The sequence below is a fragment of the Lucilia sericata genome, unplaced genomic scaffold, assembly GCF_015586225.1.
Source record: "Lucilia sericata isolate MDLA Ls3-8-SP2 unplaced genomic scaffold, ASM1558622v1 Contig005889F_arrow, whole genome shotgun sequence".
Lineage (NCBI taxonomy): Eukaryota > Metazoa > Arthropoda > Insecta > Diptera > Calliphoridae > Lucilia > Lucilia sericata.
The window spans coordinates 1,101-16,481 of NW_023997631.1; the positions used below are offsets into that span (position 1 = coordinate 1,101).

The 15,381-nt window shown below is 33.0% G+C and overlaps 1 protein-coding gene across 2 annotated transcripts; it reads left to right on the plus strand.

Moving 5' to 3' along the window:
- The first annotated feature begins 928 nt into the window (after positions 1 to 928).
- Positions 929 to 13,433, plus strand: LOC119615565. Of its 2 annotated transcripts, none has more exons than XM_037971579.1 (3): positions 929 to 1,110; positions 11,299 to 11,984; positions 12,057 to 13,433. In XM_037971579.1, exons 2-3 carry the CDS (start codon positions 11,680 to 11,682, stop codon positions 13,009 to 13,011), a joined length of 1,260 nt encoding a protein of 419 aa, XP_037827507.1. In that variant the 5' UTR covers positions 929 to 1,110; positions 11,299 to 11,679; the 3' UTR covers positions 13,012 to 13,433. The 2 variants fall into 2 exon arrangements, with proteins under 2 accessions (XP_037827507.1, XP_037827506.1); XM_037971578.1 differs by lacking the exon at positions 929 to 1,110 and adding an exon at positions 7,553 to 7,636.
- The last annotated feature ends 1,948 nt before the right edge of the window (positions 13,434 to 15,381 follow it).

Consider the following 15,381-nt stretch of genomic DNA (forward strand, 5'->3'; position numbering starts at 1 on the left):
GCTATAGTCCAGACTATAGTCCATAGCCCAGTCTAAGTCTAGCCTATATTAACTATAAAATAGTTTGTTACTCTGACTATAATTTAGTATGTAGTCTGGACTGTATTCAGATCTATAATTCATGCTAGTCTTTAGTATAGTATATATAAATATATGTTCTATAGACTAATATTTTATCTTAACTATAGAGTAACAAGGCATTGCAAAAATATCAAGTATGTATTGTTCTTTCATCAGAATCTCCAAATTAAAATTGTCCCTCCCTATTGAATGCTCATATTTCTTTCTAAAAATTAATTACAATTCGTTCAATCTTATGGGAATTTAACATTAAATTAGTTTAAATTACCAAGATTTTGTTTGTACATTTTGCCATTTCCGGTAGTTTTTAAATTCGATTCGATTCGATTCGACCAATAAATTGGTAATTTATTGAATTTCAAACAAATTAAAACAATATTGTTTGTTGCTATTGCCAGTTCTCTTGAGTTGCTAATAATTGAAAGTAAAGAGAATAATCTTCAAAAGGGGGGCAGGTAGGGGGAACTACGTAGTCATATAAATAATTTGTAGAAAAAAATTACTGTAAATAAATGACCCCTATAAACAATTTTAATATTTAAACAATTTAAGAGCAGTAAATATTGTTTTAACAATGGGAGTAAAATCAAAACAAGAGATTAATAACGAGAGAGTGCGTTAAAAAGAGAGACCAAATATGAGTGAATATTTAACAAAAACACATAGATACACACATATACTTACAGATACATAGATAACAAACAAAAGCAACAACAATACGAATAAAAGATACAAAATAATAAAAACAAAATAACAATAAATAAACAGCATCCGTTGAATGCAAATAGTACAACAACAACCAACTGCAAAAATTTATAACGCAAAAAACAATAGCGAACTAACAAAACGAAAGAACGCATACCACGGAATAAGTTTGTGTTAGAGTTTAGTTTGATGGATTTTGTTAGAGTTTAGAAATTGGTGTTAAAAATAAATAAAAAAAAACTAACAAATACAATTAACGAGACAAAGAAATTTAAATAAATTTGTTAAATTGTTAAGTGAGTGTGATTGTGAGTACATAAATGTGTAAGTATCTTGTATATGAGTTTGACTGTGTATTTATGTCATTTTTGGTGATATTATTTTGTTTAGTACAAGATTTTCTTAAATTAAATTAAAATTTTTTAAATATGCTTTAAAAAATGCGGGTTTTTTGGAAATTTTGTGGAAATTTTTCTTTACAATTTACTCAATTACCAAAATGTTTAGAATACCCAACAAATGTGTATATTAGTTTAGTTCCTTTTGCTGGGTCTGGAAAAATGCAAAAACACAGTCATGTAACTAGACCAGTTAATAGATAAAAACATTATCTAAACAAAGGACGAAGGCCAATGATTAGTTCTTAGGCTAGTCTATAGATAAGTCCATATATTGATTCCAGGATTAATCTATAGAATTTTTCATAGATTGTTCCATAGACTTAACCAAATAATACTTAATGGATTACTCCATAGATCAGTCACTAGATTCATTTATAGATCAGACAGTAGAGTGGTCCATAGTGCAGTCAATAGACTAGTCCACAGCAAAATCCAGATATTACATCATAGACAAAACAATATAGTAGTACTTGGACCTGTCAATAGTCTAGTATGTAGACTACTTCACGACTAGTCAATAGAATAGTCTATAGATTATGCCATATACTAGTCATATATCTATCAATAGACTTGCCTATATACTAGTCAATACACTATTCCATAGTTTTTTCAGTAGTCCATAGAACAGACAATGTATTAATATATAATATAACCTAAAGTGTAGTCCATATACTAGACAGTAGACTAGTTCATAGTCTAGTTAATAGTCAAGTCCATAGTTTAATCAACAGACTAGTCCATAGTCTAGTGAAAAAACTGGTCCTTCTACTTGATCGATGACCAGTCAAATAGGTTATGATAGTCAATAGAGTGGTCCATATACTAGTCAATAAACTAGTCCATATACTATAAGGACTAAATAGTAGACTTGTCCATAGTCCAGTTAATAGTAAAGTCCATAGTCTAATCAATAGACTAGTCCATATACTAGTCAATAGACTAGTCCATATATTAATCAATAAACTAGTCTATATACTGGTCAATAGACTAGTCCATATACTATTTAGTGGCTAGTCCTTACATGAAATAGTAGCTAATATACTAGTCCATAGTCTAGCCAATATACTAGTCCATTGTCTAGTCAATAGACTAGTCCATAGTCTATTCCATAGTCTAGTCAATGGACTTGTCCGTAGTCTAGTCAATAGACTAGTCCATGGTCTAGACAATAGAGTAGTCCATGGTCTAGACAATAGAGTAGTCCATAGTCTATTAGCTAGACTAGTCAATAGACAAGTTCATAGTCTAGTCAATAAACTAGTCCATAGTCTAGCCAATATACTAGTCTATAGTCTAGTCAATAGACTAGTCCATAGTCTAGTCAAAAGCCTAGTCAATAAACTAGTCCATATAGTAGTCAATAGACTAGTCCATAGTCTAGTCAAAAGCCTAGTCAATAAACTAGTCCATATAGTAGTCAATAGACTAGTCCATATTCCAGAAAATAGACTGGTCCATATACTAGTCAATAGACTAGTATATAGTCTAGTCAATAGACAAGTCCATAGTCTTGTCAATAGACTAGTCCATATTGAAGTCATTAATCTATAGATCAGACAATGTATTAATCCATAATCTAACCAAAAATCTAGTCCATATACTAGACAGTTGACAAGTCCATAGCGTAGTCAATAGACAAGTCCATAGTATAATCAATAGACTAGTCCATAGTCTATTCAATAGACTAGTCCATAGTCTAGTCAATAGACTAGTCCCTATGCTATACAGTAGACTAGTCAATAGACAAGTTCATAGTCTAACCAATAGACTAGTCCTTAGTCTAGTCAATAGACTAGTCCTTATACTAGACAGTAGAATAGTCCATAGTCTAGTCAATAGGATTTTCCAAAAGCAAGTCATTAGAGTACACCATATACTGGTCAATAGACTATTCCATATACTAGTTAATATTCAAGTCCATATACTAGTCCATATACTAGTCAGTAAGCTAGTCAATAGACTAGTCAATAGTCCATAGTGTTGTTAATATACCAGTCCGTAGTGAAATCAATAGATTAGTCCAAAAAACAATCAGTAGACTACTCCGTACTTTAGTCAATAGACTAGTCCATAGTCTTGTCAAAAGACTAGTCCATATACTAGCCAATATACTAGTCCATATACTAGTCCATATACTAGTCCATAGACTAGTCCATATACTAGTCCATGGATTAGTCCATATCATGTCCATATCATTGCTTCAACCTTTTTTGGAAACTTAAAAAGTTGTTAACATTTGACCATATAACTTTAAAAATTTCTAACAAAATTGTTTTTGTAATGTTCTGTAGATATCTACAAAATGTACATATTATACATTTAAGTTCATATACACAAATCTAGTGAGTGATTGAGTCAAATGAGTCAAATAAAATAAATGAGTGAATTTCTAACTGTTGAATACTTATACACAAAATTGTTGGTTGCTGCTGTAGCTGCTACTGCTGCTGTTGGTTGTTTGGTTAATTGAAATAAATTGAATTTTATTGTTGTTAATAAAGCAGCAAAAAAAAAAGAAAAACAAAATGAAATAAATTTTTAAACAACAACTGATTGTGAGTGAGTTCATCATATCAGCAGTAATAACAATACAATAACAACAACAATAAGCACATGAGTATATACAATTTAACAACAGCAACAGTTTAATAGCGGTAGCAGCAGCAGCATCATCAACAACAACTACAGCAGCCAATCTGTGTATTTTAAACATCCATCCATCCGTCCATCTAATTATTCATTCATTTAATGCAGATTCCACCAAAACAATGAGAATCAACCAATTGACCGACCCACCAAAGGAAAATATAAACAAAGCGTGTGACTAACCAACCACTCAAACTAAACACAAATGAATTGAAATAGGTTGCAAGATGGAGAAATTATAGAAATTTTATGAAAAAAAAAACACAAAAATATGGTGGCATAGTATAAGGAATTAAATATACTTTTTCAAACAAGTTTTATGCTATAAACTAGATAAAATTACCTATCCATTGATATATAATACTTGAAACTTTTGTTTTAATTATACCTTAAAATGTTAATTTTAAATGCAACCTATCGTCATGAGACTTTTGACAATAATAGACGATCCCTACTACGTACTTCTCACTTTTTCATGGATCCTACTTTTAAAGCCTAGTAAAATTCCATTGATGTTGTTGTAGCGTTGTGATTGGTTGTTTAGTAGTAAGGGCAACATGTATTGGTGAACTTAAGTACTACTTTGTAAACGAAAAAACCGTTCAAGACTTAACAATTCTAAACATTGGAAAATAAAAATTTTGTGAAATACAAGATTCAATGTAAAATTTGTAATTTGCTTACTTTTTAGATTTTAAGTTTAAAATTAATTTTATAGCGACTGTTTACTACATTTTTGGAGATCTCAGGTTTTATTATAAATCGTAAATAGCTAAACTTTGGCAGACTATATCGTTGACAAATTACTTAAATCTGGCAACTATGAAATCACAACCAATATCATATAATTTCTTCTATTCTTTACTGAATGTATAGCTATGTGCAGGGCTGGAAAATTGTTTTTTTTCTAAGTCTCACTGTACGTATTAACAGTTTATAGACTTGTTTAGAGATTAATCCTGAATGTAGTCCAAAGACTTAGATTAGTCATTGTCAGTTAGTTAGTTTAGTTAGTTAGTTAGTTAGTTAGTTAGTAGTTAGTTAGTTAGTTCGTTAGTTAGTTAGTTAGTTGTTAGTTAGTTAGTTAGTTAGTTAGTTAGTTAGTTAGTTCGTTAGTTAGTTAGTTCGTTATTTCGTTCGTTAGTTAGTTAGTTTTAGTTTAGTTAGTTCGTTTAGTTCGTTCGTTCGTTTCGTTCGTTCGTTCGTTAGTTCGTTCGTTCGTTCGTTCGTTGTTCGTTCGTTCGTTCGTTCGTTAGTTCGTTCGTTCGTTCGTTCGTTCGTTCGTTTCGTTCGTTTTCGTTCGTTCGTTCGTTCGTTCGTTAGTTCGTTCGTTGTTCGTTCGTTCGTTCGTCCGTTCGTTCGTTCGTTTCGTTTCGTTCGTTCGTTCGTTCGTTAGCTTCGTTTCGTTCGTTTGTTCGTTAGTTCGTTCGTTCGTTCGTTCGTTCGTTTCGTTCGTTCGTTTCGTTCGTTCGTTCGTTCGTTTCGTTCGTTCGTTAGTTCGTTCGTTCGTTCGTTCGTTCGTTCGTTCTTCGTTCGTTCGTTCGTTCGTTCGTTCGTTCGTTCGTTCGTTCGTTCGTTCGTTCGTTCGTTAGTTCGTTCGTTCGTTTCGTTTTCGTTCGTTTCGTTCGTTCGTTCTTTCGTTCGTTCGTTCGTTCTTGTTCGTTCGTTCGTTCGTCGTTCGTTCGTTCGTTCGTTCGTTCGTTCGTTCGTTCGTTCGTTCGTTTCGTTTTCGTTCGTTCGTTCGTTCGTTCGTTCGTTCGTTCGTTCGTTTCGTTCGTTCGTTCGTTCGTTCGTTCGTTCGTTCGTTCGTTCGTTCGTTCTTCGTTCGTTCGTTCGTTCGTTCGTTCGTTCGTTCGTTCGTTCGTTCGTTCGTTTCGTTCGTTCGTTCGTTCGTTCGTTCGTTCGTTCGTTCTTTTCGTTCGTTTTCGTTCGTTCTTCGTTCGTTCGTTCGTTCGTTCGTTGTTTCGTCGTTTCGTTCGTTCGTTCGTTCTTCGTTCGTTCGTTCGTTTCGTTCGTTCGTTCGTTCGTTTTCGTTCGTTCGTTCGTTCGTTCGTTCGTTCGTTCGTTCGTTCGTTCGTTCGTTCGTTCGTTTCGTTCGTTAGTTCGTTCGTTCGTTCGTTCGTTCGTTCGTTCGTTCTTCGTTCGTTTCGTTCGTTCGTTCGTTCGTTCGTTCGTTTCGTTCGTTCGTTTCGTTCGTTCGTTCGTTCGTTCGTTCGTTCGTTCGTTCGTTCGTTCGTTCGTTCGTCGTTCGTTCGTTCTTTTCGTTCGTTCGTTCGTTCGTTCGTTCGTTCGTTCGTTCGTTTTCGTTCGTTCGTTCGTTTCGTTCGTTCGTTCGTTCGTTCGTTCGTTCGTTCGTTGTTTCGTTCGTTCTTTCGTTCGTTCGTTCGTTCGTTTCGTTCGTTCGTCGTTTCGTTCGTTCGTTCGTTTCGTTCGTTCGTTTCGTTCGTTCGTTCGTTCGTTCGTTCGTTCGTTCGTTTCGTTCGTTCGTTCGTTCGTTTCGTTCGTTCGTTCGTTCGTTCGTTGTCGTTCGTTCGTTCGTTCGTTCGTTCGTTCGTTCTTTCGTTCGTTCGTTCGTTCGTTCGTTCGTTCGTTCGTTGTTCGTTCGGTTAGTTAGTTAGTTAGTTTCGCCCTTCCAATAGCAACAAAGTGCTAGCACTTTTTGGCAAAGTTAATACTAATTCAATATTTTAGTTTCCCATGTCTGATAGGTGCTTACATACGTTTGTATGTGTATCTTCATATTATAAAGTTCATAAGCAAAATTGTGTTCATTATTATGAGAAGATTCTTTTTCCTTTAGTTCTTATTACGTACATACATATTGTTATATTTATTAATAAAATAATTTTCATACACACGTCTGCCCCATAGTATTATTGTTTGATAATTTGCTGTTTAACATTACTTTTTTTCCAGTAAAATTTATTCATAAACAAAATTATTTCCCACTCATACTTGTTACACTTTTTAAAAACTATCTCAAGCTCTCTCTTAATACAAAAAAAAACAAATTTGCCACAAACACTCTTTGTAGTTTTAATTTACACGTACTCTCTTTTTGGTTGTTATTATTTTATTAAGTGTTGCTGTTAATTTTAGTTTGTTGCTGCAGTTGTTGTTGTCATTACCCTTAGTGTATCTCTTGTTAAATTTATTGTTTTGATTCATTGTGGTACATAATAAACTCATACTCTTACAATTACTCATACTCGTATTCATGCACACAGATACTCAAGTTTTGTTGCATGCTGATGCTGGTCTCTGCCTGCCTGCCTGCCAGCCTGTATGTCTGTCTGGCTTTCTGCCTGTCAGCCTATTTACTGTTTTGTTTTGTTTACTTTTATTTAATCGCATATGTGTATTGGTATGTTGTGGTCGCTAGTCAGTGTTTTTATAGTTGTTGTTGTTGTTGCTATTTGGTTCATTATTATTCAGTGTGTCCAAAGATTGTTTAATTTACATCAACAACACAGCAAAGAAAACTGTATAAATTGTGTTGAGTTGTTTTTGCTTTCATTGTTGATGCTGCCACTCATTGCTGTTGTTGTTGTTGGTGGCTGCTGCTGCTGCTGCTACTACATATCCAACAATAATCTATACACACGACTACAACAACTACAGTTGTTGGTAGCAAAGTGTTATTGCTATTTTTTTTTTTGGTGTGTTTTGTATTTGAGTGTTTTTTGTTGTGACTGAATATTTGTGGAAGTCTTAATTGTGATCTCGTAAAGTAAAGTGTTTGTTCGGCAGACAAAAATCTACATAACACAGATAAAAAGAAATTGTTCTGAAAGATAAATTTGGTAAGAATTTGTTTGCAAAAATAAAAAGTGAGAAAAAAAAAAATAATAAACAAAATGTACATACACAAAGACATTCCTTTGTGGCAGTTGAACTATTAATAAATTTTGTGTTAATATTTGCTATTTAAAAATGGAAAATTAATTATAGTTAAAAACTAGTGAATTTGTTTAAACATTTTTCTTTTAAATTTAATTAAATTATTAAAATTTTCTGCAATTTTTAATAAAACTTATTAGTACATACTAGCTAGACTAAGAAAAACCCTACATCCAAATCACCAATCATTTAAATTAGTTCAGTGAACTAGTCACAAAATGCCGTGGACTCTTTTCTTAAACATCACAGTTGTTCTATATAATCGGGAAATCAGTTCCGGTACTAGTTATAATCGAAGTGTATTAGGTCCCCTACGAAATAGGTGTTTTTTTATTGTCGGACTGACCGTGTGTTTTATTTTTGTATAGAATGGATATACATAATCATCAGATTGCAAATCGGAAACAGAAATTTTCGGAAAATGCGAGATCGTAGTCTAGCGAAGTATTAGAGCCAAATCCTGTGGGAATCTGTTGCTCTTAACTGTGTAATTTCGTAACTATACGGCTGTTTTTGAGATAGTTATGAGCGTGAAAGTAATTTTCTGAAGGGGTTCTTATATGGGGAATAGGGCCAATTATGGACCTATCATTTGGTAATGTGATTTTTGTTCCAATAAACTTGTTTAAGTCATATTCGGAGGGAGGTGGACCTTATATGGGGCGATTGAATTGGAATTAAGGACTGATACTCATAAAATTTAGTAGAGATTTTGATTTCAATTAAAATTATTTTTAAGCTAGTAATGATCGTTAAAGTCATTTTCTAAAAGGGACCTTATATGGGGCGATAGGGCCAATTATGGACCGATTCTGATAAAATTAAAAACAAATATGAAACTTGTTTATGACGTATTTCGTCGCTATAGTGATCTTATTAAACTAATTATGAGAGTTAAAATTACTTTGTGAAATGGACCTTATATGGGAGGTAGAGTCAATTAAGGTCCGATGACCAGCACACATTAACATTTCATACATATAAATTTTAAAAAATATTTTAAACATTTTTTATAAATTGTCTGTAGTTGTTGAGATATCATCCGTTGAAATCGGACGGATGGACTGACATTGTTAAATCGACTCAAAAAGTGATTTAGAATCGATTGGAACATCCTCAGATATGTGTGGATCCAATATTTTTGCTCTTTACAAACAATATTTATAAAGCATAGTGTAGGTTAAAAATACAATATACTATAACCATGAATTTTCAGGCTTTAGGTGAATACATCTCGAAAAAATTAAGATATGACGGATGTTAAGTTGTAATTTAAAAGATTACAGAGTAGACTTTCAGATGGTATACAACATTTTATAAATAAAGTTGTCTTGGCGCTGTTATAACGTTTCAAAAAGAGCAAAAAGGCGTTTTTTTTTCAAAATTCAACACACGAATCACATATGTGTAGAGCAGTACTGATACCAATTCTTTTCCAGCTGCCTCAGAATCATTTTGTGAGTTGTTCATCGGATATTGAAGATAATTTTGAGTATTTAGATTGATATCGGTCCATTATTTCTAAGCGCCGGGCCCTTAACTACGTTTTATATAAGTTCAAATCATACAGACGATTTTCGTAATGACCGGATCTCATTTGATCTTAGCCCCTATACAAAGTCCTACTCAGAAAATAGTTAATAATCTTTATAATCGTTAATTTCTTTATAAACAGTAGGATAACTAGTTTTGGCTATCATATGCTCGGTCATGTCCGAATTACTTTCTGAGTCAATGCAGCATTGTCTGTCCGTTAATTCTAAAACTTGTAATCCAACTACAGATCGCAATTTTACTTTAAAATTCCATAATATTTTCGTTAAAATCGGTTCATTTTTCGTATAACTTTCATACAACTGTACACTCCGAATTTCTAAACTAAGATTATTCAAAAGTCATATGTGTAAAGTAGAAGTAGTGAACATTCGGATAGGTTGGACCTTCTCTCTCAGAAAATGAGTTTTCTCCAAATTTACTCACTAAGTTTTAGGTGAATGAATCTAATATTTGATCTTAAGACCCATATATTAACATCCTCCGAAATTATTCTACAAATCGCTTAACGGTAGAGTCAAGTCAATTAATGACTGAAGGCCCGATAAAGGACCGCTTTTAAAACTCAATTAAATTGTTTTTCAATTCGATTTAGTATCGATTTTGTTATGAGATTCAATACTGTTTGTAATAAAAAAGACAAGTAAGAAAGTATAGTCGTGCGTAGCCGGCCTTATGATACCCTACACCAGTTATAAGTAAAGCATTTATGTATCTTGAATATTACCTTGTTTCCAATATATTTAAGGATGAAATTTAAGGACGAAAAACAAATTTTCTAAAAATGACATTATATGGGTGGCTAGGGGTAAATATGGACCGATCCCGAAAAAAAATTATATTTATATAATATTTATTTGTGCTGAATTCCAATGCGATGTTGTTTATAAGTGAATTTTGGACATTGAAGTCATTTTCTGAAGGGGACTTATTTGGGACTTATATAGGTGAAATTAGACCCGATCTTTATGAACTTTGGCAAAATCATTAAGGCTTGTATAAAGCTTAATTAAGCCGCCTTTTATCGAGATACAAGTGTGTTTAACATAACTATGTGCTCAAAAGCCCTTTTGGGGAGGTTCTGTTATTTTGACAACTTCCAATAGGGTTCGAGCTTGGACCAAATGTGACAAATTTCATCAAATTATCTTGAAAATTACGACCTGTGGCGGATGAACAAGGTTTACATGGACACATAGACAGACAGACAGATGGACGGACAGAAGGACTTTGCAAATCGACTCTGAGCCGATTGGTATACTTTTGGGTGTAGGACCAATATTTTTGTGTGTTACAAACATCAGCACTAACGCATAATACACTCTCCACTATGGTGGTGTTGGGTATAATAATGGACCGATTTTAAGCATTTTCAATAGGATCGGTCCTTGGACCAAAAGAAACCTATGTGCTAAATTTCAGCCAGTCATACTGAAAATAGGAATCTGTAGCTTGCGTACAAACTTTATATAAACAGCCAGCCAGACAGATGGACGGGCATGGCTTAATCGACTCAGAAAACGATTCTAAGTTGATTGGTATACTTTAAGGTGTTGAATTCGTTGAGAAATGGTAAATAACTGACAATATGCTTCTAGCAAGTGTAGGGTGTTATATAGTCGGTCATGACAGTCTGCAGTTTTTTACTGTTTTTCTTTTAAATTTGTGACATACGGTCGTCCATAATTGACCATATTTTTCTAGTAAGTCTAGGGTGTTATATAGTCGGGAATGACCGACTATAGTTCCACTCAACTTTGTGAAAAAACTTTTAAAATTTCCAAACGGGTTGTTATTTAATAATAGTATATTTAATTTTTTTATTACTTAATAATCTCATTATGTTGTTAGGTATTTAATTATTCTTCAATAATTCCAATTATTTTAATTATCATAATTTCAATGAAATTTATCTAAAGTATACTAACAAAATTTGCAAATTAATACCCTTACCACCTTTAACAGCATCCATTTAACAAAAAGCATCTCAATTGTGTTTGTATACCTGCAGATAAAATACACATAAACAGCCAACAAACGGAAACGGACATGCGCCATATTGAATAATGAGAAATAACAACAACTACTAACAAAAAAGCAAAAACAGTTGGTATGGTAGTGTTAACGTCTACAGCAAATACATACCCATACATACTGGAAAAAAACTTGGCAGCAAAAACAGTTAACACTCTTTTTTAACTCAAGTGTAGATGCACAAACACATTAAAGAGCCATTGGTGTTGTTACGAAAAACAAGTTAAGAGAGATAAAGAGCATTGAGTAGGTTTTAGACCAAAACACTCAGTGTCAATAGAAGAAAATAAGAGTTAATGAAAAACAAAACAGTTAATAAACAAAAAGAGTAATAAGTTAAGAAATTGTTAAGAGCGCCATGGCTTTTACACGCCATCAAATAGAAAAAAGACGTTTAATTGAATTGGTTAAATTGAACCCAATTCTATGGGATTGTCGTTTGCCGCACTACAAACGATCTGACAAGAAAAAGGCCTTGAAATGGAATGAATTGGGTCGCATCTTTAGTGTTAATGGAGAAAGAGTTCAAAGAACTTTTACCTCGTTGAGAGAAATATTTAGACGTGAATTGAATCATGAAAAAATGCTGGGCACCAGATTTAAATCCAAATGGGAGTATTATGATGAAATGGCTTTTCTCAAGGAGGTGATACGGGAAAGAAAGTAAGTTTTTATTTAAAACACAAAAAGTTCAGTTAAACAAATATTTTATTAATTTTTAAAAATTTGTTACAGATCTCGTGAACGGGCCAAATCTAATGATGTTATGCCGCCTAATTTGAATACCACTAATAATAACACTTCTACCGGCATAGATGAATATCAGTATTTTGCTCCCAATGACCCCAATAATCCACAAAATCAATCAACCACACCTCCCATTACTACAGCAGCGGCGGCTCCTCTACTACCCATAACACAGACGGTAACAGTTACCCCTACAACTAGCATCCAAAATGGCAATACAACACCTTTATTACCGCCCTCCATAAATCCCCCCAGTAGTTTACCCTTAACCACCTTGACCACCATAGCCAGCTCGCAGCTACAACCTGATGTTTTACTCAATCTAACACCCAGTACTTTGGCAGCTTTACAAAAACTAAATGCATCCGGTAATGCGTTTCCAACCCAACAATTACCCTCACGGCCCCTCTCAAGAGCCCGATCTCTAACCATACGCTCTTGTTCATCGTCACCCTCTATTTACATAAAAGATGAACCCGATTCTCTTGAAGACACCATTTCGTTGGACACCAATTCGAATGGTAAAATCAAAGATACTCACCAATCTTTAGCCAGCCGTTCCAAGGACGCCTCCGCTAAACTTTTACTAAATTCCAAAAATCTTAATTCCTCTACCCAAAATCTAGTCATAGATGAACGAGACTGTTCCGATTTGGATGATGATCCTGATGATGATGTTGATATGTTGGATGATCGACTCTCGATTGCCACCTCACTGCAGAGTTTAAATAAGGAAACTTTGGCCGGCGTAGGTAATAATAATAATCCTCCCCATCCTACGCATCGTTCCCAGCAAGTGCAAAATTTGTTTCCTAAACCAACCGCTAGAGAAATACTCTATACGAAATTTGGTGAATTCTTAGCGGCTCGCTTGAATACCCTTAATGAGACAGTGGCCAATGAACTGATGAATAAAATTTTAATGTTGATAGCGGAAAAGTAAGTGGGGGAAAATTTAATATATCAACCGATTTTAGGGTATTTTGTTGAAAAATTTTATATTAATTGACTGAAGTTTACTTTATTTAAGAACCAAGATGAAATCGTAACTTAAATCAGAATATTATACTATAAACTAAAGTCAAGACTGCAAACTGGACTATAGTCAAGACAATAGACTACACCATAGTCAAGAACATTGATAATGCCATAGTCAAAAACAAAGACTCAACTAAAGTTGCAGTAACGACTACAAGATTATATGTAGACTAAACTATAGTCAAGATTTCAGACTGAAATATAGACAAGAGTATTTCATATTGAATACTACCGATTTGTCAAGATCAAACATAGACTATAGACTATAGACTTGACTATAGACTAGACTATAGACTAGACTATAGACTAGACTATAGACTAGACTATAGACTAGACTATAGACTAGACTATAGACTACACTATAGGCTAAACTATAGAATAGACTATAGACTAGACTAAAGACTAGACTATAGACTAGACTAGACTAGACTAGACTATAGACTAGACTATAGACTAGACTATAGACTAGACTATAGACTAGACTATAGACTAGACTATAGACTAGACTATAGACTAGACTATAGACTAGACTATAGACTAGACTATAGACTAGACTATAGACTAGACTATAGGCTAGACTATAGACTAGACTATAGACTAGACTATAGACTAGACTATAGACTAGACTATAGACTAGACTATAGACTCGACTATAGACTAGACTATAGACTAGACTATAGACTAGACTATAGACTAGACTATAGACTACACTATAGACTAGACTATAGACTAGACTATATACTAGACTATGGACTAGACTATAGACTAGACTATAGACTAGACTATAGACTAGACTATAGACTAGGCTATAGGCTAGACTATAGACTAGACTATACAGACTAAACTATAGACTAGACTATAGAATAGACTATAGACTAGACCATAGACTAGACTATAGAATAGACTATAGACTAGACTATAGACTAGACTATAGACTAGACTGTAGTGTAGACTACTAACTAGACCATAGACTAGACTATAGACTAGATTATAGACTAGACTATTGACTAGATTATAGACTAGATTATAGACTGGTCTATAGACTAGATTATAGACTAGACAATAGACTAAGCTATGGACTAGACTATAGACTAGACTATTGATTATAGACTAAACTATAGACTAGACTATAAACTAAACTATATAATAGACTATATACTAGACTATAGACTAGACTATGGACTTGACTATAGACTTGACTATAGACTTGACTATAAACTTGACTAGAGACTTGACTATAGATTTGATTATAGGGTAGACTATAGACTAGACTATAGACTAGACCATAGGCTAGACTATAGACTAGACTATAGACTAGACTATAGACTAGACTATAGTCTAGACTATAGACTAGACTTTAGACTACACTATAGACTAGCCTGTAAACTAGCCTACACTTTAGACTATACTATAGACTACACTTTAGAGTAGCCTGTAAACTAGACTACACTCAAGACTATAGTCAGTATTGTAGTGTTTATTGGTAATATTTTGGTTAGTACGAATTCCCTTTTAATCAAAATTTCTTAAAATATATGTATATTTTTTTCAAAATTATGTAAATGATAAATGTTATTTTAGTATTAAGTATAAGTATTGTATTAAAATTGTCCTTTGTTTTCCATTGAACTCTAAGAGTTATAGCCAAATAAGTTAGAAAACTTTTTACCCAAAAGACTATTTGTTTAAACATTATTATCAGTTTAAGTTTTACAATTAAAAGTAGTTATTTTAGAATATTTTTTTAATATAATTTTTAAAAAATATCGTATATTTATTATGAATTGATTCCGGTGCCAAAAATTAAAGAAATATGAACATGTAATGGAATTTTTTTATTAAAGTACTATTTTGTGGATATAAAAGTGTTTTATTTTGTAAAAGTTGAAAGTTTATTAATTTAGATTAGCTTTTACTCTTTCAAAAACTAAGGATGAAACTTGAAGATTCAATATATCAATAATTTTTCTTTATTTATTATTTAAACTTTATACTAATACATTTGCAATTACTTTTAACAATAATGTTAGAAAATCTTTACTTCAAATATCGAAATGATGAATTCATAAGGAACCATAAATTGGTTAATTTTAGAGGTTGTGATTAGAAGGTGGGTATATAAGGTTCGGCATAGATAGATTAGGGTATATAAAATTCGGCATAGCCGAATATAAAAATCTTATTAGTTTTCATAACGTTATAAAGAAAATAAACTTCTACACTTTAAATTTATGTCTAGCAGCCTACATAGAAAATAATCTTTATAAGTACATGT